The sequence below is a fragment of the Salvelinus sp. IW2-2015 genome, linkage group LG15, assembly GCF_002910315.2.
Source record: "Salvelinus sp. IW2-2015 linkage group LG15, ASM291031v2, whole genome shotgun sequence".
Classification (NCBI taxonomy): domain Eukaryota; kingdom Metazoa; phylum Chordata; class Actinopteri; order Salmoniformes; family Salmonidae; genus Salvelinus; species Salvelinus sp. IW2-2015.
Window position 1 is genome coordinate 16,939,967 of NC_036855.1, and position 25,148 is coordinate 16,965,114.

A 25,148-nucleotide genomic window follows, 5' to 3' on the forward strand; every position below is an offset into this window, starting at 1 on the left:
CTAACTAGCTAACTAAAGTGTAGTCAGTGGCTAGCTAAAACAGAGAAAGGGATGCAAATTCATGGCTTTCTGCAGGAATGTGTAGTCTTGCTGAGGTCTCTTCTCTGTTGTTAATCAGCATTTAGATTTTTGGGGGAGTAAATTCAGGCCAATCTATTGAGAATATTCTACTTGACCGAGAGAGAATTACATGGCATTCAAAACGTCCGCCAGGGCAAGTCTACACGAAACACAGACCTTATATGAAGTAGTTCTAAAATTCCAGACGCAAAAATGAATGGGGAAAAAACGATTGGAAGCATGACAGGGTTTTACCGCTAGGTTTTATGGGTATTATGACGCGTCCACTGTACTGGTCTAGTTGGCGAAACATTTATTTTTGTTGAAGCCCACATACCATGACTGAACAATCAGCACTACTTCTTCGAAAGCAATTGGCAGGTAAGCCAAAGATTCAAAAAAAGTAAAAAAAGAAAAAAAGAAACCCCAAGCTAGCCTAGCTAACTTTCCATGGCCGGGCTTCCTCGACTGCAGTCATGATTGTTTGTTTACATTACATTAGCGCGATCCAATTATCTCGGCTGTAAAACACATTATAGATATTTTTTCCGCTAATTCATCATATTTGTTAAGATGACTGAATTCAACTTCACTAGCCCCATCTAAGGTTATCCATTGAACAAGTCTAAACTGGCGAACTAAGGTTAGCTATCATTAGCATTTTGACTGTCAGTGAGAACGTCACCAGGTTAACTTAGCTAGAAAATCAACCTTTTGTTACTGATTCGAGTTATGGTGGAAATAACTAGCGTTATCTAGCCGTAATCTAATCTTATACCAACCTCTGTTTGCTGTAAATCACAACCCTAGTTAGCGATTTACATGATCTGGCTTGCTATAGGCTACTACCTAGCTGACAAGATAACAAAGGAATAATCAGCCCCATACCCATCTGTCAGTGGTGGGAACATCACATAATTATTAGCTGGTTCTGGCAATGGCATCACTGTAGCAAACTCCATTAGCTGTTAACAGCTAGCATATACACCAGGGATCATAAACTAGATTCAGCAGCGGGACGATTTTTTTTTATTGAGCTGCTGGTCTTGCAGGCCGGGAACATTGTATATATAGTGTATGTGGACACCCCTTCAAATTAGTGGATTCGGCTATTTCAGTCACACCCTTTGCTGACAGGTGTATAAAATCGAGCACACTGCCATGCAATCTCCATAGACAAACATTGGCAGTAGAATGGCCTTACTGAAGAGCTCAGTGACTGTCAACGTGGCACCTAGAGCAGCACAGGTCAACTGTAAGTGCTGTTATTGTGAAGTGGAAAGTCTAGGAGCAACAACGGCTCAGCCGCGAAGTGATAGGTCACACAAGCTCACAGAACGGGACCGCTGAAGCGTGTAAAAATCATCTGTCCTCGGTTGCAACACTCACTACCGAGTTCCAAATTGCCTCTGGAAGCAACGTCAGCACAAGAACTGATCGTRGGGAGCTTCATGAAATGGGTTTCCATTGCTGAGCAACTGCACACAAGCCTAAGTTCACCATGCGCAATGTCAACAGCTCCCCGCCATTGGTCTCTGGAGCAGTGGAAACGTGTTCTGTGGAGTGATGTATCACACTTCACCATCTGACAGTCCAACAGACGAATCTGGATTTGGCAGATGCCAGGAGAACGCTACTTACCCCAATGCATAATGCCAACTGTAAAGTTTGGTGGCAGAGTAATAATGGTCTGGGGCTGTTTTTCATAGTTCGGGCTAGGCCCCTTAGTTCCAGTGAAGGGAAATCTTAACGCTACAGCATACAATGACATTCTAGACGATTCTGTGCTTCCAACTTTGTGGCAACAGTTTGGGGAAGGGCATTTCCTGTTTCAGCATGACAATGCCCCCGMGCACAAAGCGAGGTCCATATAGAAATGGTTTGTCGAGATCGGTGTGGAAGAACTTGACTGGCTTGCACAGATCCCTGACGTCAACCCCATCGAACACCTTTGGGATGAATTGGAACGCCGACTGCGAGCCAGGCCAAATTGCCCAACATCGGTGCCCGACCTCACTAATGCTCTTGTGGCTGAATGGAAGCAAGTCCCCGCAGCAATGTTCCAACATCTAGTGGAAAGCCTTCCCAGAAGAGTGGAGACTGTTATATCAGCAAAGGGGGGACCAACTCCATATCAATGCCCATGATTTTGGAATGAGATGTTCAACAAGCAGATGTCCAAATACTTTTGGTCATGTAGTGTAATTACAAATAATTTGTAGACTGCAAATTGACTGCAAGTAGCCCAAATAGATATATTTCACAAAAACATGATAATTTCAAACCCTGCTTACATTTGTATACGATCACATATGTATCTCTATTATGTGTGGGAATAGTTGGAACTGATTTCCTGGTGTTTATTTTTTTGGGGGGGCTCAAATAAAACCAACTCGGGGGCCACCAGTTGGGGATCCCTGATATATACGTTTTTAATTAAATTGTACACTAACCCCCTCCCTTTCTGTATTTTAGAAAATAGGTTTAACTTATCTTTTCTTAGTATCGGCGGTTGTCAGACATCATGCACATTATCACTAATCTACCGACGGAAACGCACGAGGTGTCTAAAAATAGACCTCCATCCTATGCTATCTTGCTACCGATAGCCATCTACCCGGCCAGCTGTCTGGATCGCCGTGACCCCAACCAACCTCTACTCACTGGACCCTTATTGATCACTCGATTAAGCATGCCTCTCCTTAATGTAAATATGCCTTGTCCATTGCTGTTCTGGTTAGTGTTTATTGGCTTATTTCACTGTAGGGCCTCTAGCCCTGCTCACTATACCATATCCAACCTTTCAGTTCCACCACCCACATATGCGATGACATCACCTGGTTTCAATGATGTTTCTAGAGACAATATCTCTCTCATCATCACTCAATACCTAGGTTTACCTCCACTGTATTCACATCCTACCATACCTTTGTCTGTACATTATTCCTTGAAGCTATTTTATCGCCCCCAGAAACGTCCTTTTACTCTCTGTTCTAGACGTTCTAGACGACCAATTCTCATAGCTTTTAGCCGTACCCTTATCCTACTCCTCCTCTGTTCCTCTGGTGATGTAGAGGTGAATCCAGGTCCTGCAGTACCTAGCTCCACTCCTATTCCCCAGGCGCTCTCTTTTGATGACTTCTGTAACCGTAATAGCCTTGGTTTCATGCATGTTAACATTAGAAGCCTCCTCCCTAAGTTTGTTTTGTTCACTGCTTTAGCACACTCTGCCAACCCGGATGTTTTGGCCGTGTCTGAATCCTGGCTTAGAAAGACCACCAAAAATTCTGACATTTTCATCCCCAACTACAAGATTTTCAGACAAGATAGAACGGCCAAAGGGGGCGGTGTTGCAATCTACTGCAAAGATTGCCTGCAGAGTTCTGTTTTACTATCCAGGTCTGTTCCCAAACAATTTGAACTTCTACTTTTAAAAATCCACCTCTCTAAAAACAAGTCTCTCACCGTTGCCGCCTGCTATAGACCACCCTCTGCCCCCAGCTGTGCTCTGGACACCATATGTGAACTGATTGCCCCCCATCTATCTTCAGAGCTCGTGCTGCTAGGTCGACTAAATTGGAACATGCTTAACACCCCAGCCATCCTACAATCTAAGCTTGATGCCTCAATCTCACACAAATTATCAATGAACCTACCAGGTACCACCCCAATCTCGTAACAACGGGTACCCTCATAGATATCATCCTAACCAACTTGCCCTCAAATACCTCTGCTGTTTTCAACCAAGATCTCAGCGATCACTGCCTCATTGCCTGCATCCGTAATGGGTCAGCGGTCAAACGACCTCCACTCATCACTGTCAAACGCTCCCTGAAACACTTCAGCGAGCAGGCTTTTCTAATCGACCTGGCCGAGGTATCCTGGAAGGATATTGATCTCATCCCGTCAGTAGAGGATGCCTGGATATTTTTTTTAAATGCTTCCTCACCATCTGAATAAGCATGCCCCATTCAAGAAATTTAGAACCAGGACAGATATAGCCCTTGGTTTCTCTCCTGACCTGACTGCCCTTACCCAACAGAAAAACATCCTATGGCGTTCTGCATTAGCATCGAACAGCCCCCGTGATATGCAACTTTTCAGGGAAGCTAGAAACCAATATACACAGGCAGTTAGAAAAGCCAAGGCTAGCTTTTTCAAGCAGAAATTTGCTTCCTGCAACACAAATTCAAAAAAGTTCTGGGACACTGTAAAGTCCATGGAGAATAAGAACACCTCCTCCCAGCTTCAACTCGCACTGAAGATAGGAAACACTGTCACCACCGACAAATCCACTATAATTGAGAATTTCAATAAGCATTTTTCTACGGCTGGCCATGCTTTCCACCTGGCTACCCCTACCCCGGTCAACAGCACTGCCTCCCCTCTGCTACTCGCCCAAGCCTTCCCCTTTTCTTTTCCCAAATACAGTCAGCTGATGTTCTGAAAGAGCTGCAAAATCTGGACCCTTACAAATCAGCCGGGCTAGATAATCTGGACCCTTTCTTTCTAAAACTATCTGCTGAAATTGTTGCCACCCCTATTACTAGCCTTTTCAACCTCTCTTTTGTGTCGTCTGAGATTCCCAAAGATTGGAAAGCAGCTGCGGTTATTCCCTCTTCAAAGGGGGGACACTCTTGACCCTAACAGCTACAGACCTATATCTATCCTACCCTGCCTTTCTAAGGTCTTCGAAAGCCAAGTCAACAAACAGATTACCGACCATCTCGAATCCCACCATACCTTCTCCGCTAGCAATCTGGTTTCAGAGCTGGTCATGGGTGCACCTCAGCCACGCTCAAGGTCATAAACGATATTTAACCGCCATCGATAGGAAACATACTGTGCAGCCGTATTCATTGACCTGGCCAAGGCTTTTACTCTGTCAATCACCACATCCTCGTCGGCAGACTCGACAGCCTTGGTTTCTCTAATGATTGCCTCGCCTGGTTCACCAACTACTTCTCTGTGATCGTTCAGTGTGTCAAATCGGAGGGTCTGTTGTCCGGGCCTCTGGCAGTCTCTATGGGGGTGCCACAGGGTTCAATTCTTGGACCGATCTCTTCTCTGTATACATCAATGATGTCGCTCTTGCTGCTGGTGATTCTCTGATCCATCTCTACGCAGACGACACTATTCTGTATACTTCTGGCCCTTCTTTTGACACTGTGTTAACAACCTCCAGGCGAGCTTCATTGTATACCATCTTCCGTGGCTCCATTTGCTTTAAATACAAGTAAAACTAAATGCATGCTCTTCAACCGATCGCTGCCTGCACCTGCCCGCCTGTCCACCTCACTATCTGGACGGCTCTGACTTAGAATATGTGGACAATACAATACCTAGGTGTCTGGTTAGACTGTAACTCTCCTTCCAGACTCACATCAAACATCTCCAATCCAAAGTTAAATCTAGAATTGGCTTCCTATTCGCAACAAAGCATCCTTCACTCATGCTGCCAAACATACCCTTGTAAAACTGACCATCCTACCAATCTCGACTTCGGTGATGTCATTTACAAAATAGCCTCCAAAACCCTACTCAATAAATTGGATGCAGTCTATCACAGTGCCATCCGTTTTGTCACCAAAGCCCCATATACACCCCACCACTGCGACCTGTACACTCTCGTTGGCTGGCCCTCGCTTCAAACTCGTCGCCAAACCCACTGGCTCCAGGTCATCTACAAGACCCTGCTAGGTAAAGTCCCCCCTTATCTCAGTCGCTGGTCACCATAGCAGCACCTACCTGTAGCACGCGCTCCAGCAGGTATATCTCTCTGGTCACCAAAACCAATTCTTCCTTTGGCCGCCTCTCCTTCCAGTTCTCTGCTGCCAATGACGTGGAACGACTACAAAAATCTCAAACTGGAAACACTTATCTCCCTCACTAGCTTTAAGCACCAGCTGTCAGAGCAGCTCATAGATTACTGCACCTGTACATAGCCCATCTATATTTAGCCCAAACAAGTACCTCTTTACCTACTGTATTTATTATTATTTTTGCTCCTTGCACCCCATTATTTCTATCTCTACTTTTTCTATCTCTACTATCTCTACTCTACTTTTTTTTTTTATCTTGCTATATTGTATTTACTTCGCCACCATGGCCTTTTTATATTTTTATTTATTTATATATATATTTTGTTTGCCTTCACCTCCCTTATCTCACCTCACTTGCTCATATTGTATATAGACTTATTTTTCACTGTATTATTGACTGTATGTTTGTTTTACTCCATGTGTAACTATGTGTTGTTGTATGTGTCGAACTGCTTTGCTTTATCTTGGCCAGGTCGCAATTGTAAATGAGAACGTGTTCTCAATTTGCCTACCTGGTTAAATAAAGTTGAAATTAAAAAAAATTAAAAAAATTGCAGCCAATGGATAGTTATGTGCACCTGATGTGGGCAACATACAGGCCATCTTTTCAATTGGCACCACTGATAATAGGTACCTGTCACTCATTGTCTACACAGCATTCCACTTTTCTGTGATTTTTTTTTTGTTAGTTTATTGCATTTTGTTACCTTGTGTCTTTCTATTTCAGAACTCAACAAGAACCCAGTGGAGGGCTTTTCAGCTGGCCTAATAGACGATGACGATATATACAAATGGGAGGTTGTCATCATAGGGCCACAAGACACCCTTTTGTAAGTTAAGACATAGGTTGATATTCTGAAAGAAGAGGAGTACATATTTTAAAAGTACTCTCAGATGGGGATAACTGCTTTGCTTTCTCTGTTCTCTCTATTACAGCGAAGGAGGTTTTTTTAAAGCATACCTGACCTTTCCCTATGATTATCCTCTACGGCCTCCCAAGTTGAAGTTCATCACTGAAATCTGGCATCCTAATGGTAAACACACTGTTAACACTTTGAGCCCTACTAAACCTAGCARTATAATATTTTATATTCATTAGTGGGATTTATGTGTCTCCTACCATGTTTGCCAATGTATATAATGACTTTTCATCTCTTTCTTAGTGGCAAAGAATGGCGATGTATGTATCTCAATTCTGCATGAGCCAGGAGAGGACAAGTTTGGCTATGAGAAGCCAGAGGAACGTTGGCTTCCTATCCACACTGTAGAGACGATTATGATCAGTGTAATCTCCATGCTGGCCGACCCAAACAGTGAATCGCCTGCTAATGTGGATGCTGCGGTGAGTTGTAATAATACATGTATTTAACACAGACTTTGTGTGTTACAGTAGCCAAGTACGTCCAGAACCTGTGTTAAAGTGACAAGGACAACTGTGCTCTTGAGATTTTGAAATTGAGTTTGCGCTGGTCCCACAGAAAGAGTGGAGGGAGGATCCAAATGGTGAATTCAAGAGGAAGGTGGCTTGCTGTGTACGGAAAAGCCAGGAGATGGCATTTGACTAGAACCCAAACTCAATGGGTGAGTAAGCAACATACACCCAGTCTTATTGCTATTGGAAGAAATGCAGTTAGTATTTTGTAATGTTCTGTTTTTCCTCTCTTCCATCCAGCTAAAGGACATGGGTTCAGAAGGAAAATAGTCAGTTCAGCAAAAGGCTTTAGCACCCCTTCTTTTGCCATTCAAGGGATTTGGTTGGTCAGARACTTTTTCATTTTTTTTCTGAGAAGTCGTTGTTTTTCGTAAGAGGAATGAATGTGAGAAACCTACCAGTGAAAATTTCCCTCCATTTCCTAACTGGAWTTCTAAATTTAATTGTATTTATTTTGGAAAAATATAGATTAGATTTAAAGTTTAATAGTCACATGTACAGGGTTGCAATGATGTAAGATGTCACTACTGTAAATTAGCTTGCTTTTTTTATCTGCTGCTGAACAGTTTTTCTACTCCGTATCAGGTTTCTTATGCAATTTGTTTGTTGTGCTTGAAGAATTTAAAACACGTGAAAGTTCTTCTCGTTATTAGGTTCTCACCAAGTGTCCCATCCTCACAATCACCTTTACATAATGTCGGCCTGCCTGCAAAACCTTGTCAAACATGTTTTTGTCGTTCCACAATCATTTGATCCCTCTTGCCTAATGTTAGTTCTACTCTCTCGTGGTGGTTTTTCTCTCCCTGGAGGGTTTGTGAGTGTGCTTGTTGACTGGGTCCTTTACCCAGATAATCACAATGTCTGCTACCAATCATGTCACAGTCAAGTCTCTGAGGTCCTACTCACTCCGTTTTAATGAAACTTTCTGAACCAACCAAAAAGTTATGTTAAGACTGAAGCTATGATTATTCAGTGGATATACCGGTTTGCTGGCATCTGAATTTACCTCAATTTAAAAGGATTACACATTTGTTTTCAGGTTTTATGGATGTTTTATTTGTTTTAGTCTAGTGTTACATGGGAGCTGTAAGTGGCATTGACATAGAACTTGACCCTCTGAGGTTGTTTCTGGGTGATGGGTGGCACATTTGGCTTCTTGGTGCATGTGTACAATTATTATTTATTCAGATCTTGTACAATTCACAATTACCCCAAGATTTATATTCTGATATGTGTATTCAGATGATATGATTACAAACGCCTCAAACTAAGGCAGTCTAATTTTTAGTTATGGGTGCAGCCTCTTGTGGACAACATGTTTTTCTTTGCTCTAAGGACTATRAAAAGTCTCATGATAATAACTGCCATATACCATTTGTTTACTCTTGGTGAACAAGAGTAGGCATGCAATTACACCATTAGTTAAAACAGTTCACAATATGCCGAAGGCATCTAGAGTTGTTTTGTCTTATTATATGGGATTTTGCTGTTGGATTGTTGATCAAATCAAATTTTGTCACATGCGCCAAATACAACAGGTGTAGACCTTAGAGTGAAATGCTTACTTACAAACCCTTAACCAACAATGCAGTTAAGAAAAAGTGTTAAAGTATTTACTAAAATAAACTGAAGTAAACAATAAATAAAAATAACAAATAATTAAAGAGCAACAATAAAATAACAGTAGCGAGGCTATATACAGGGGGTACTGGTACAGAGTCAATGTGAGGGGGTACAGGTTAGTCAAGGTAATTGATAATAATTGATCATGTACATATAATTGAGGTAATATGTACATGTAGGTTGAGTTAAAGTGACTATGCATAGATAATAAGCAGAGAGTAGCAGCAGTGTAAAAATGGGGAGGGGGGTTAGCTGTCCAGGAGTCTTATGGCTTGGGGTTAGAAGCTGTTAAGAAGCCTTTTGGACCTAGACTTGGTGCTCCGGTACAGCTTGCCGTGCGGTAGCGAGAGAACAGTCTATGGCTAGGGTGGCTGGAGTCTTTGGCAATTTTTAGGGCCTTCCTCTGACACTGTCTGGTATAGAGGTCCTGGATGGCAGGAAGCTTTGACCCTCTATATTGCTTTGTGGTTGGAGGCCGAGCAGTTGCCATACAAAGTGGTGATGCTCTCGATGGTGCAGCTGTAGAACTGTTTGAGGATCTTAGGACCCATGCCAAATCTTTTCAGTCTCCTGAGGGGGAATAGGCATTGTCGTGCCCTCTTCACGACTGTCTTGGTGTGTTTGGACCATGACAGTTCGTTGGTGATGTGGACACCAAGGAAGTGTCAACCTGCTCCACTACAGCCCTGTCGATGAGAATGGGGGCCTGCTCGGTCCTCCTTTTCCGGTAGTCCACGATCATCTCCTTCGTCTTGATCACATTGAGGGAGAGGTTGTTGTCCTGGCACCACACTGCCAGGTCTCTCACCTCCTCCCTATAGGCTGTCTCATCGTTGTTGGTGAATAGGCCTACCAATGTTGTGTCGTCGGCAAACTTAATGATGGTGTTGGAGTTGTGCTTAGCCATGCAGTCATGGGTGAACAGGGAGTACAGGAGGGGACTGAGCACTCACACCCCTGAGGGGCCCCCATGTTGAGGATCACTGTGGTGGATGTGTTGTTACCACCTCTTACCACCTAGGGGCTGCCTGTCAGGAGGTCCAGGATCTAGTTGCAGAGGGAGGTGTTTAGTCCCAGGGTCCTTAGCTTAGTGATGAGCTTTGAGGGCACTATGGTGTTGAACGCTGAGCTGTAGTCAATGAATAGCATTCTCACATAGGTGATCCTTTTTGTCCAGGTGGGAAAGGGCAGTGTGGAGTGCAATAGTGCGTCATCTGGGAGTTTTTCCTAGCCACCGTGCTTCTACACCTGCATTGCTTGCTGTTTGTGGTTTTAGGCTGGGTTTCTGTACAGCACTTTGTGACATTAGCTGATGTAAGAAGGGCTTTATAAATACATTTGATTGGTTGATCTGTGGATCTGTTGGGGCGGTATGCAAATTTGAGTGGGTCTAGGGTTTCTGGGATAATGGTGTTTATGTGAGCCACGACCAGCCTTTCAAAGCACTTCATGACTACAGACGTGAGTGCTACGGGTCGGTAGTCATTTAGGCAGGTTACCTTGGTGTTCTTCGGCACAGGGACTATGGTGGTCTGCTTGAAACATGTTGGTATTACAGACTCGGTCAGGGACAGGTTGAAAATATCAGTAAAGATACTTGCCAGTTGGTCAGCGCATGCTCGCAGTACACGTCATGGTAATCCATCTGACCCTGCGGCCTTGTGAATGCTGACCTGTTTAAAGGTCTTACGCACATCGGCTACGAAGAGTGTGATCACACAGTCATCCGGAACAGCTGGTACTCTCATGCATGCTTCAGTGTTGCTTGCCTCGAAGTGTGCATAAAAGTTATTTAGCTTGTCTGGTAGGCTTGTGTCACGGCTGTGCTTTCCTTTGTAGTCCATAGTAGTTTGCAAGCCCTGCCACATCCGACGAGCGTCAGAGCCGGTGTAGTACGATTCGATCTTAGTCCTGTATTGACACTTTGTCTGTTTGATGGTTCGTCGGAGGGCATAGCGGGATTTCTTACAAGCGTCCGGGTTAGAGTCCCGCTCCTTGAATGCGGCAGCGCTACCCTTTAGCTCAGTGTGGATGTTGCCTGTAATCCATGGCTTCTGGTTGGGGTATGTACGTACGGTCGCCGTGGGGACGACATCATCGATGCATTTATTGATTTAGCCAGTGACTGATGTGGTGTACTCCTCACGCCACCGGAAGAATCCCGGAACTGGTCAGATTTGCTAAATGGAGGGCGAGTCAGAGCTTTGTGCACGTCTCTGTGTGTGGAGTAAAGGTGGTCCAGAGGTTTTTTCCCTCTGGTTTCACATTTGATACGCTGGTAGAAATTAGTTAAAACGGATTTAAGTTTCCCTGCATTAAAGTCCGCGGCCACTAGGAGCGCCACCACTGGATGAGCATTTTCTTGTTTGCTTATGGCCTAATACAGCTCGTTGAGGGCCGTCTTTGAGGGCCGTCTTAAATAGTGTGGTCTACAGCTTATCATGAGATACTCTACCTCAGGGGAGCAAAACCTCAAGAGTTCATTAATATTAGATCTCATGCACCAGCTGTTATTGACAAATAGACACAGACCGCCACACCTTCTCTAACCCGGAGGCAGCTGTTCTATCTTGCCAATGCACGGAAAACCCAGACAGCTGTATGTTTTCCATGTTCTCGTTGATATGTGAAAAGGAATGAAAATTCATAGTAATCTGGAATCAAGTGTTATTGTGAATTAATATGGACAATTATGGTGCATGTTGATTTAATTTAAGATTATGCACAACAATCAATATTTCAATTGTGGTGGGGGGCTTTGCCATAGGCTTGATAATCCTACTTTGCTTTGATAGTGTTCTTTTCATTAGAGCCACCATAAAGCCTACACCAAATCATCATCATCATCATCAATGTCATAGCCTTGACCAATACTTAAACTAACTAACTAACTAATGACACATACAATCATGTTTGCAGGTTTACTTACTAACAAATTAGCTATGCTAGGATTGCATACAAATGCAGGTATTCATATGATTGGATGTGACAAATGATGTAAAATGTATGGTACTGTGTAGGCTTTATGACTCGTAAATGACCTTTTTCCTCTAGATTTGCTAACATGACCACCTCAGACTGTTAATCACTGTATTTACAGAAGAGACTCAGTGCATTTTTAAAACATTGAAGCAATACACTCAGATAATCTCAATGGTGTTTATCCAAGTAATCCTAATATATCACCTTATCCCTCTTTGTTGTTTTTACCACTTTGTTTATCCAATGTGTATTTGACATGAGCTCAATAAAATGTGTTAACTGTCATATACTTTTGGTCTTTTTGTATTTGTATGTGACCAATTTAGTTGTATTGATCTAGTGATAGTCTAATCGGATGGCAAGATTACTTTATATAACCTCTTGTCTAGGCTGCGCTGAATCCACCCAAAGGCTGGACATTCTCTCCTGGCCATGCGACCATGGTTCTGTAAGCTTGATACTTGTAACCACTAATATTAAAATTGACCTCGAGAGAATGTCAGTACAAAGTCATGAAAAACAGGTTACATTTGTCAAGGAAATAAAAGGGATTTGTCTGATAAAACGCAGTGGTAGCTGCATTTTAGCAACAATGTAGGCTTACAAAAATAGCTGATTGTATGCTTCTGTAATGAATGGTAATGAATTTAATTTATATGTATAGACCTGTTTTTAATGACATTCGAACTTTTGTAATATTGCCTTCAATGTAAACAGCTCAGGTCAAGTTTCTATTATTTCATTGTTATAGGTCTGCAGAGTCCAATAACATGTAGAATCATAGATATGGGTATGTATAGCCTACTGGTTGTTCAACTTATGCATTGCATGTTTGCATTGTCTGAAACTATAGGGTGTTTTGAGTGTCAAATACAGTGTGAAACTGAGACCTGAAATGCAATAGCCTGCATGTGGTGTATTAGACGCCACAGAAGCCAGGAGGTAGGCCTACAGGAGTCCATATATTTTCAAATTGTTGTTTGTGGCATATCTAAATGTTAATTTGGTGAATAAATCTAACACTTGATGATTGAGCTAATAGCCTACTTATTAACATGTTACTCAATCAAAAATGAAAACAAACATTGTGTGATTCATTCAGATCAATGCTTCATTAACACACCCATCTACAGTAAGATCGGAGAGTATTCAGATCCCTTGACTTCAGATCCCTTTTTCCACATTTTGTTACGTTACAGGCTTATTCTAAAATTGATTAAATAGTTTCCCCCCCTCGTCTACACACAATACCCCATAATGACAAAGCCAAAACAGGCTTTTAGACATTTTTGCAAGTTAATAAAAAAAAATATATATATATACAGTTGAAGTCGGAAGTTTATATACACTTAGGTTGGAGTCATTAACTAGTTTTTAAACCCTCCACAAATTTCTTGTTAACAAACTATAGTTTTAGCATGTCGATTAGGGCATCTACTTTGTGCATGACACAAGTCATTTTTCCAACAATTGTTTACAGACAGATTATTTCACTTATAATTCACTGTATCACAATTCCAGTGGGTCAGAAGTTTACATACACTAAGTTGACTGTGCCTTTAAACAGCTTGGAAAATTCCAGAAAATTATGTCATGGCTGTAGAAGCTTCTGATAGGCTAAATTTGAGTTAATTGGAGGTGTACCTGTGGATGTATTTCAAGGCCTACCTTCAAACTCAGTGCCTCTTTGCTTGACATCATGGGAAAATCTAAATAAATCAGCCAAGATCTCAGGGAAAAAAAGTGTAGACCTCCACAAGTCTGGTTCATCCTTGGGAGCAATTTCCAAACGCCTGAAGGTACCAGGTTCATCTGTACAAACAATTGTACGCAAGTATAAACACCATGGGCCCACGCAGCCATCATACCGCTCAGGAAGGAGACGCGTTCTGTCTCCTAGAGATGAATATACTTTTGTGTCAAAGTGCAAATCAATCCCAGAACAACAGCAAAGGACCTTGTGAAGATGCTGGAGGAAACAGGTACAAAAGTATCTATATCCACAGTAAAACAAGACCTATATCGACATAGCCTGAAAGGCCGCTCAGCAAGGAAAAAGCCACTGCTCCAAAACCGCCATAAAAAATGCCAGACTACGGTTTGCAACTGCACATGGGGACAAAGATTGTACTTTTTAGAGAAATGTCCTCTGGTCTGATGAAACAAAAATAGAACTGTTTGGCCATAATGACCATCGTTATGTTTGGAGGAAAAAGGGGGAGGCTTGCAAGCCTAAGAACACCATCCCAACCGTGAAGCATGGTGGGAGGCAGCATCATGTTGTGGGGGTGCTTTGCTGCAGGAGGGACTGGTGCACTTCACAAAATAGATGGAATCACGAGGTAGGAAAATGATGTGGATATATTGAAGCAACATCTCAAGACAACAGTCAGGAAGTTGAAGCTTGGTCGCAAATGTGTCTTCCAAATGGACAATGACCCCAAGCATACTTCCAAAGCTGTGGCAAAATGGCTTAACGACAACAAAGTCAAGATATTGGAGTGGCCATCACAAACCCTGACCTCAATCCTATAGAAAATTTGTGGGCAGAACTGAAAAAGCGTGTGCGAGCAAAGAGGCCTACAAACCTGACTCAGTTACACAAGCTCTGTCAGGAGGAATGGGCCAAAATTCACCCAACTTATTGTGGGAAGCTTGTGGAAGGCTACCTGACATATTTGAGTTAAACAATTTAAAGGTAATGCTACCAAATACTAATTGAGTGTATGTAAACTTCTGACCCACTGGGAATGTGATGATGAATCATTCTCTCTACTATTATTCTGACATTTTACATTCTTAAAATAAAGTGGTGATCCTAACTGGCCTAAGACAGGGAATTTTCACTCTGATTAAATGTCAGGAATTGTGAAAAACTGAGTTTAAATGTATTTGGCTAAGGTGTATGTAAACTTCTGACTTCAACTGTATATATAACATTTACATAAGGATTCAGCCCCTTTACTCAGTACTTTGTTGGAGCACCTTTGGCAGCGATTACAGCCTCGCATCTTCTTGGGTAGGACGCTACAAGCTTGGCACACCTGTATTTGGGGAGTTTCTCCCATTCTCTGCAGATCCTCTCAAGCTGTCAGGTTGGATGGGGAGTGCCGCTGCACAGCTATTTTCAGGTCTCTGCAGAGATGTTTGATTGGGTTCTTGTCCGGGCTCTAGCTGGGCCACTCTAGGACATTCAGAGAGTTGTCCCGAAGCCACTCCTGCATTGTCTTAGCTGTGTTCTTAGGGTCGTTGTCCTGTTGGAAGGTGAACCTTCGCCCCAGTCTGAGGTCCTGAGTGCTCTGGAGCAGGTTTTCGTCAAGGATCTCTCTGTACTTTGCTCCATTCATCTTTCCCTCAATCCTGACTAGTCTCTCAGTCCCTGCCTCTGAAAAACATCCCCACAGCATGATGCTGCCACCACCATGCATCACCGTAGGGATGGTGCCAGGTTTTCTCCAGACTTGAGGTTTGGCATTCGGGCCAAAGAGTTCAATCTTGGTTTCATCTGACCAGAGAATCTCGTTTTTCATGATCTGAGAGTCTTTTAGGTGCCTTTTGGCAAACTCCAAGCGGGCTGTTATGCCTTTTACTGAGGAGTGGCTTCCGTCTGTCCACTCTACCATAAAGGTCTGATTGGTGGAGTGCTGCAGAGATGGTTGTCCTTCTGGAATGTTCTCCCATCTCCACAGAGGAAATCTGGAGCTTGGGTTCTTGGTCACTTCCCTGACCAAGGCCCTTCTCCCCCAATTGCTCAGTTTGGTCGGGTGACCAGCTCTAGGAATAGTCTTGGTGGTTCCAAACTTATTCCATTTAAGAATAATGGAGGCCACTGTGTTCTTGGGGACCTTCAATGCTCCACATTTTGTGTTACCCTTCCCCAGATCTGTGCCTCGACACAATCCTGTGGCGAAGCTCTACAGACAATTCCTTCGACTTATGGCTTGGTTTTTGCTTTAACATGCACTGTCAACTGTGGGACCTTATATAGACAGGTGTGTGCCTTTCCAAATCATGTCCTTTCTGTTGAACTGACCACAGGTGGACTCCAATCAAGTTGCAGAAACATCTCAAGGATGATCAATGGAAACAGGATGCACCTGAGCTCAATTTTGAAGTCTCATAGCAAAGGGTCTGAATACTTATACTTAAGTAAATAAGCTATTTCAGTTTTTTATTTTAAATACATTTGCAACAATTTCTAAAAACCTGTTTTCGCTTTGTCATTATGGAGTATTGTGTGTAGATTGATGAGGAATTGTTTTATTTAATCAATTTTAGAATAAGGCTGTAATGTAACAAAATGTGGAAAAAGAGAAGGGTTCTGAATACTTTCCGAGTGCACTGTATATGACAGACACTGAGCACGTGTATAAGGAACTAAACGCCAGGGTGGAGACGCATAGGACAGCACATTTCAATGTCTCTGACAACCAGCAGGTGAAAACCACACCAAGTCCATGGTGACTGCATAATTTCTACAGGTAACATGTCAGCAAGTTATTTACCATATACCATAATTAATATATTTCTCAATTTAAATGTAGTGTTATACTAAATARTGTAATCATGTTCCAGCGTCCAACCCTCACAACTGGACAAAAACTTTATCTCTTCACCATTGCAAATGTCCACAGCACCGATCACGTGAGAAGACTGATGAAGCAACACTATCTTTATGTGCTGCACAGGTGTATTTAATCAGGTGTGTTGTAACTGTACTTACTTTAGAAATAAATATGGACCAACTGTTGCCCATCTTTCATTAAATATTTCCCCCCTACGTCATAGCTCTTTGGATGGAATCAGAAATACTACTGGATATCCGCTACTTAAAGCTCACGTTCAAGATGGACAATGAGCGAGATTCTGGATCTAGGATCAAGCCGTATGGACAGAGGGAGGGCACCACAGTGCACTCTAAAGTTATCCTCTCAAAGATTGCCAACAGTCACGTGCAGAGTTAGAAGATGGCATTTTAAGTAATTATATTTAAGCCAGTTAAACATTTAATTAATCTGACAATGTATTGAGCTGTAGTATAATATTGAACATTTCAAAATACTTTCATACTCCTTATTGGTAAATACATTTTTGTCTGCCTGTAAACTGTGCAGGGTTGGAGAGTAACAGATTACAAAAAACAACCTAGTTCTTCAAAAGTATCTGTAATCTGATTACAATATTTTGGGTGGTAACGTAACAGATTACAGATACTTTTGAAGAACATGATGATTACTTTTAAATTCAGAAAGGATGTTAACGAGAGAAAAAAATACAGTGATACCTTTTTAGTTCTTCTCAATAACATTAAATTCAGCATTGAAAAAAAGGCACACATTTAAATTTGTTACACCTGAGCGAGTCTGACCACAAATCAAATACCGCTATGATGATACACAATGCATTTGATGGTTCCTTTTGGCTTCTTCGAATGCCTTTTAAGGGGAAAGTCATCCAAAAGTACTGAGTTTGGGTAATCCATAAATTACGTTACTGATTACAATTTAGACAGTGGATTACATTTAGAAATGAACCTTACCAACCCTGACTGTGTATAAGCACTATCACATACAGTAGTTTATTAACCATGTAAATACTACAGGCTACATTTAATATCTGTTCATTATTTATATATGATTACGGTTAATTGTAATGAATTGTTTATAACTCTAAATTTTCAGTTTAAGGGTTAGGTAATGGTATGAGTTTGAGCAWATTCTTATCTCTAGGCTACCTGCTGTTTTGTAGCTGATGTGAAAGACTTTGAGATCTGGTGTCAGCCTAACTAGCGCACAACATCAGCACCATAGAAATAAGAATGAATTTTGTTGCACATTTATGCATGTCTATAATCCAAAAGCTAATATAACTGATCACAGAAATATAAATTTTTATACCATGGCATTGTTGAATATTCCTTTCTGATTGGCTTGAAGGGCATTCTAGGGCGTGCATTATTTCCATATAACGCACGATATATTTGCACAGTAGAATTCATGGCTGTAGTTCATTTTTACATGTTTTGTTTGAGCTGCTTTTGAAAGCAAAAGTCGAAGTGAAAACAGTATTGATATTATTGAATTCGATTTTCATAATAACAAGCTAGGACTGATGGTTTGATTAGCTAAACTAGCAAGTCTGTTTGGTTACCACGGCAACTACTGTAGCTATCTAGTAAACTTGCTATCTACTTCAGTGGATGTTGAACACATTTATAGTGGCAAATGAACACATTTCTAGTGGCAAATGGTATAAAAGGGATAATCAACTCGGGGCTCTATGCGTTCTCTGGAAAATAATGCAACTCTGTGGAAGGTCAGTTCCACTCTGTTAGCGTGTCGTGAACACACGGTTAGTTCTATGATCACCAGCACCAGCTCAATATCAGCACCAATCGACATGACGTCACATAACTGACAGACAAACTGAGTGAGAAGCAGTGACTGCACCAAAAAATACAACAWTGTGGTAGCTAACGTTACTTGAACTTGACTAACAAAATGAAGTGTGTCATTGAAGGAAACGGTGTGAAAGTTATATTAACTTTAAGAATATAGACCACGGCCATAAATGTTCAAAGTAAATAGCTAAAGTGCCAAACCTGGATAGTTAGTAGTTAACGTTAGGTTAATTAGCTAGCTAACCTAGCTCTTTAACGTTATCTAGTTAGCGCTCATAAAGTTGGCTAGCTCTTTGACTGCCTACTGTACCTAAACCAGTCACTGCTGATTGCTCCCTGGTTTAACTAAGCTAGTTAAAATGGAAACATTTGTGTCAGCTAGCTAAATATATTGACACATTATTACTGCTTGGTGAATTCCATCCACTAAACAGTGTCTCTTTTTGACAGCATTTGGGAAGGCTATTCATGCCCTGGCACGCATAGGTGATAAATTATGATTGGATCCTATGGTGAAAGGTGTAAACATAATTGATTTACAAAGCTTTGACAATTTAAAGTGGTACATAGCATTGCCCTGTCCTAACCCTAACCGTATGTCTATCATTATCTGCTTGGTCTGGTCTCTTGTAGTTGGCAGTGCCCATTCTGCCTACGACTGCTTCCTCTTCACCACACTGTTCTTCCAACACTACAGCCCAGACACAGGACCAGCCCAGGACTGTGGAACTGTCAAATACAAATTGGTAATGAAGATAATGGCCAAGTAGTTCTGAATCTGCTGAATATGACCCGAAGTTATCTCAGGCCTCAGGGGAGATAGATGACTCTGACAGCCGTTTGGAACAGTCCATCATAATATCTTGTAAAATGTGTGACTTTATAATAGCTGTTTATTAATATACATCCATTGGTTTTAGTCAGTGGTGCCACTGTTTCGGTGCCTGGCTACTATTGAGCGTAATGTGGATCGCTGCCAAATATCCACCCAGATAACCGGGTGATATTCCAGTTTAACTGAAGACTTAGTAGGAGAAAAGTCCAATAGCATGCCAAGATAATCCATCCACCTGACAGGTGTGGCATATCAAGAAGCTGATTAAACAGCATGATCATTACACAGGTGCACCTTGTGCTGAGGACAATAAAAGGGCGCTCTAAAATGTGCAGTTTTGTCACACAACACAGTGCTACAGATGTATCAAGTTTTGAGGGAGCGTGCAATCAGCATGCTGACTGCAGGAATGTCCACCAGAGCTGTTGCCAGAGAATTTAATGTTAATTTCTCTAAATATGCCACCCCGACTGTTGTTTTAGAGAATTTGGCAGTACGTCTCACAACCACAGCCCAGTAATAAAGCCCTTTTGTGGGGAAAAACTCATTCTGATTGGGTGGGCCTGACTCCCCAGTGGCCTAGCTCCGAAGTGGGTTGGCCTATGCCCTCCCAGGCCCACCCATGGCTGAGCCCCTGCCCACTCATGTAAAATCCATAGATTAGGGTCTAATTTATTTATTTCAATTGACTGATTTCCTTCTATGAACTTAAACTCAGTAACTTTTTTGAAATTGTTGCATTGTTGCGTTTTATAATTTTGGTCAGTAAATATGTTAAGGACTTGTGTTTGGTGAGCAACATCCAGTAGGTGCTCAATAATGATTTTGGAACAAAGTGGATTTCTCATCATCAGAATTTTCAGATTGCATTGCATAGTATCAACACTAGATGGCGGTATTTTCCAACAGCGGTGTGTATCATACTTCTTGTGACAGGTATCACCAAAACACATAACCTGTGTTTCCAGGAGAGTGAAGCTCTGCACAAAACACATAACCTGTGTTTCCAGGAGAGTGAAGCTCTGCAAGCAGTGTTTCCTTCTCACCTCTGCCCCAACGTACTGAAAGCCCAGGCCAGGTGAGCTGCCATAACATACCCCAATCTATCTCCTCATATGACGTTTATGAGGAGTGATTCAGATACCGTCTAGGAATTACTACAGGGTATATGATGATTATTTATTTAATTAACATTTGTATAATTTATTATTATTGTATTACATTTCTATTATTATTTTGGGCCAGACTTCTAGGCAGCATGGTGATGCACTTCCCGGTGTCTCAGGAGGAGATCACTCTGTCCATGTCTTATCTGAAAGTCAATCTGAAAAACTACTATGAAGAGGAAAGTGGTGAGATTCTGCACTGTCTACACAGTATGAAAAACATACAAACATCAGAAACATATTGTTCCTAACTCCTCATTGTTCTGGGTGCAGATCGAATGAAAGCCATGCACACTGAGATGTCTTTAGATCCCAGTGAGTTTGACTACTTCCAGGTTGGAGTTGACTAAGACATAACCTTCTGTCTGAAGGAGCTGAGTATAAGGGGGTTATTTTGAGAAGGTCCTAAATTTTCTGTCACATGAGCTTGTAAATATATGGGTGAGTCACTGTCTGTTCTTGCAGACCCAGGGTTAATTCATTTTTAAGGGTTCTTATTTACTGCACTAGACCCAAGTGTCCAGGAGACTCTGTACCCTATCATTTTCAATGGAATTGACCCCTCCTGGGTGAGATTTTGTTTTATGACCGTAATGAATCAAGTTATAATATGATATGTTTTTTTCTGCACGTGTAATTTGTTTTTGTGAACAGACAGTAATAAGTAGTAGAGCACATGCATTGATTACCTAACTCTCATGCATGCTCCAAATAAACCCAAGTCCTCAGAGGACAAATATACATAAACATTGATCCAATAGCAAAATAAATCATATTGAGCCACCCCCAGAAATTCTGCCATTTGGGATCCTGTGTTCACTTGAAATATAATTGTTTGTGTCATTATAAAGTACAAATAATGAGTTTCAATCTGTGGTTCGACCCACAACCTTTGACCCGACCCTAACATCCTGGAATGTTGTTGGGGGTACGCTATTGTGAAGTCCCTTCATTACACAGCAAAGCCATGCGTAGCTGTTTCTATGGACTGCTAGCCTGCTGGACAGTGAGCCAGTCTCTACATTGCTGCTAGTCTTACCTGTCACAGTGTGTTAGAGGGGCTAGTGTCACACACAGGGGCTCTAGTATCTGGGCTTGGGACACAGCGAGTCCACTGAACACATGATTACCCCTTTAACTGTGATTGACCTCTACAACTTGGCTAGCATACACAGCAACAAATCATATCCAATTGAATTGGTCACATACACATATTTAGCAGATGCAAGTGAGGGTGTAGTGAAATGCTTGTGTTCCTAGCTCCAACAGTGCAGTAGTATCTAACAATTCACAACAATACACAAATGTAAAAGTGAAAGAATTGAATTAAGAAATATATAAATATTAGGACGAGCAATGTCGGATTGGCATTGACTAAAATACAGTAAAATAGAATACAGTATATACATATGAGATGAGTAAAGCAGTATGTAAACATTATTAAAGGGACTAGTGTTCCATTATTAAAGTGGCCAGTGACTCCATGTCTATGTATATAGGGCAGCAGCCTCTAAGGTGCAGGGTTGAGGAGCCGGGTGGTAGCCGCCTAGTGATGGCTATTTAACAGTCTCATGGCCTTGAGATAGAAGATGTTTTTCAGTCTCTCGATCCCAGCTTTGATGCACCTGTACTGACCTCYCCTTCTGGTTGATAGCGGGGGGAACAGGCCATGGCTCGGGTGGTTGTTGTCCTTGATGATCTTTTTGGCCTTCCTGTGACATCGGGTGCTGTAGGTGTCCTGGAGGGCAGGTTGTTTGCCACCAGGGATGCGTTGGGCAGACCGTACCATCCTCTGGAGAGCCCTGCGGTTGCGTGCGGTGCAGTTGTCGTACCAGGTGGTGATGAAGCCCGACAGAATGCTCTCAAATGTGCATCTGTAAAAGTTTGTGAGGATCTTAGGGGCCAAGACATATTTCTTCAGCCTAATGAGGTTAAAGAGGCACGACATTGGTAAAATGTACATTGCTGTCTAGCAGAGTAGCAGAATGTTGTGATCCACCATGACCTGTTATTTTGATCAAACTTTGAGACATSAGTTAATGATGAACATTAGTTGTCTCCAAACATGCATGTGTTTAATGTATTAACCTCTTATCTCGGGATTTTTGTAATTTTCTTAATCACATGGTCTACGGGTGTCTGCCCACTTTGACGCTGCATGAAAGTAAGTATCCTGGTCCTTGTGATTATACCTCTTTTACTTAGATCCTAAATAAGGTCCAGAGTTTTTCCCGGTCTGGTCACATGATTGGAGAAATCTCAGTGCGCTGATTACAGGTATGCTGATGCTGTGCTCTGCTGTCTGTCAGGCCTGTGTCATTCAGTGTGGAAGATATGGTGCTGGAGGCCAGTGTGGTGTTGGCTACTTTTGTCCACACAGAGAGCAGGACCCCTCCCAGGCTACAGAGGCCCGGGCTCCTGCTGCACTAAGGTAGCCATCACCATTTATTATACAGTAATTACACCACCACCAATAGGGGAGGTTCTGTATTTGGTGCAACATTGTGTAATACACAACATCACCAGCATCACTTGCTGCTCTTAATCTGCATCGTCTATTATGTCGTCACCAGGGCAACCGTAAGGGTAAATTCAATTATGTTTTATGTAGAAGTGGCCCTTGTTAGGGAGCATGTTGTGGAAAAATGCAGGACATTTTGTCCTAGGGAGAAGCAGTTTCTCAATAGCATATAAAAAAGCAAACAGCCGTAAATAGCCGTAAAGCGCTTGTCCAATCATGCGACAGTCACAGTAGAGTACATTTGAATCCTAGAACTGGCTGTGCCAGTGATGTCCTTACTGGAGGCAGTTTGCCATCATGTGCTTTTTTTGGTGCCTCAGTGGGTGTTGTGTTACAGAACAGTGTCGTGGTAGTTTAACAGAGCCTGGCTATCTGGGGCAAGGACGTGCTGGCTGGGTTCGAGGCCTGACAGGCTGTAATCCCTACATCCCCTACAGTCACTAACCTGTTACGTTGCTGTGGCGATGATGTCACTCAGTGTGGCCCTCCTTGCCCGCCTCTATCTATTTCTCTAAGTGTCTGCTCTGAGCTGCCTGAGGTGGGTTTTGCACCAGTCCCAGTCGGATTATGATGACCATGTAGTTAACGCCTGTCAGGGCTCCCTCTCCCTCCCCAAGTTTAAACGTGTCCTGTGTTAAGTACCCACAGCTTTCAAAGGAATTGTACATACAGTTCTGGCCAAATATAGTGACACTTTTGCACTTTTCTTAGATAATTCCCTATCTCTCTTAAAATAAGTTGAAATTGAAAAACACTTTTGGTCTCCACACCTTGTTATTGATTTTCAACATTGCAGAACCAATTTTATTTTGTAAACTTAAGTTTACATTTTTTTAAATTTTTAAATGAAGACAAATGGCATAGACACCCTGGAGCTAGTACTTGGTTGCACAGCCTTTGGCCAAGATAACTGCAGACAAATGCTTCCTGTAACCATAAACGATCTTGCTGCTAAACTCAGAAACTCAGAAACAAACATCTTTCCGGTAAGAAGAGGGGCGGGGGGGTATGCCTTATGATTAACGAGAAGTGGTGTGATCATCATAACAACACACAGGAACTCAAGTCATTCTGTTCACCTGATCTAGAACTCCTCACAATCAAATGTCGACCGCATTATCTACCAAGGGAATTCTCTTCWATCATAATCACAGCCGTATATATTCCCCCCCAAGCAGACACATCGATGGCCCTGAACGAACTTTATCTGACTCTTTGTAAACTGGAAACCACACACCCTGAGGCTGCATTCATCGTAGCTGGGGATTTTAACAAGCTCCCTGTTCACCCACGACTGCGTGGCCATGCACGCCTCCAACTCAATCATAAGTTTGCGGATGACACTACAGTGGTAGGCTTGATTACACAACAACGACGAGACGGCCTACAGGGAGGAGGTGAGGGCCCTCGAGTGTGGTGTCAGGAAAATAACTCACACTCAAACGTCAAAAACAAAGGAGATGATTGTGGACTTCAGGAAACAGCAGAGGGGAGCACCCCCTATCCACATCGACGGGTCAGTAGTGGAGAAGGTGGAAAGTTTTAAGTTCCTCGGTGTACACATCACGGACAAACTGAATTGGTCCACCCACACAGACAGCGTTGTGAAAAGGCGCAGCAGCGCTCTTCAACCTCAGGAGGCTGAAGAAATTGCTTGCCCAAAAGCACTCACAAACTTTACAGATGCACATGAGAGCATCCTGTCGGGCTTCATCACCCCTGGTACGGCAACTGCCCGCCCACAACCGAGGCTCTCCAGAGGGTAGTGAGGTCTGCAGAACGCATCCCAGGGGCAAACACCTGCCCTCCAGGACACCTACACACCCGATGTCACAGGAAGGCATAAAGATCATCAAGGACAACAACCACCCCAAGCCACTGGCCTGTTCACCCCGCTATCATCCAGAAGGCGAGGTCAGTACAGGTGCATCAAAGCGGGACCGAGAGACTGAAAACACTTCTATCTCAAGGCCATCAGACTGTTAAATCAGCCACCACTAACATTAGCGGCCGCTGCCAACATACTGACTCAACTCCAGCCACTTTAAAATGGAATTGATGGAAATTATGTAAAATTACCACTAGCCACTTTAAACTATGCCACTTTATGTTTACATACCCTACAGTATCATCTCATATGTATATACGTACTCTATACCATCTACTGCATCTGCCATGCCGTTCTGTACCACCACTCATTCATATATCTTTATGTACATATTCTTTATCCCTTTACACTTGTGTGTGTGGTGTAAGGTAGTAGTTGTGGAATTGTTAGGGTTTAGATTACTTGTTGGTTTATTAACT

The 25,148-nt window shown here is 42.4% G+C and overlaps 1 protein-coding gene and 1 pseudogene across 1 annotated transcript; both read left to right on the top strand.

The window, feature by feature from the left end:
- Window positions 1–317: 317 nt before the first annotated feature.
- Window positions 318–12,208, top strand: LOC111975081 (ubiquitin-conjugating enzyme E2 G1). The gene is made up of 6 exons (XM_024003245.2): window positions 318–441; window positions 6,610–6,712; window positions 6,819–6,916; window positions 7,046–7,224; window positions 7,361–7,463; window positions 7,555–12,208. The coding sequence occupies exons 1-5, from the start codon at window positions 399–401 to the stop codon at window positions 7,445–7,447; spliced, it is 510 nt and encodes a 169-aa protein (XP_023859013.1). The 5' UTR covers window positions 318–398; the 3' UTR covers window positions 7,448–7,463; window positions 7,555–12,208.
- A 4,558-nt stretch (window positions 12,209–16,766) lies between these two features.
- Window positions 16,767–25,148, top strand: part of LOC139028855 (cell cycle checkpoint control protein RAD9B-like) — a 12,119-nt pseudogene continuing 3,737 nt past the window's right edge.

Excerpts from the sequence above, each read along its gene's own strand:
- LOC111975081 (XM_024003245.2), top strand. The coding sequence starts at position 399 with ATGACTGAACAATCAGCACTACTTCTTCGAAAGCAATTGGCAG. Across the intron at positions 442-6,609 it reads TCTTCGAAAGCAATTGGCAG|AACTCAACAAGAACCCAGTG; the intron begins GTAAGCCAAAGA and ends TTTCTATTTCAG. Across the intron at positions 7,225-7,360 it reads CTGCTAATGTGGATGCTGCG|AAAGAGTGGAGGGAGGATCC; the intron begins GTGAGTTGTAAT and ends CTGGTCCCACAG.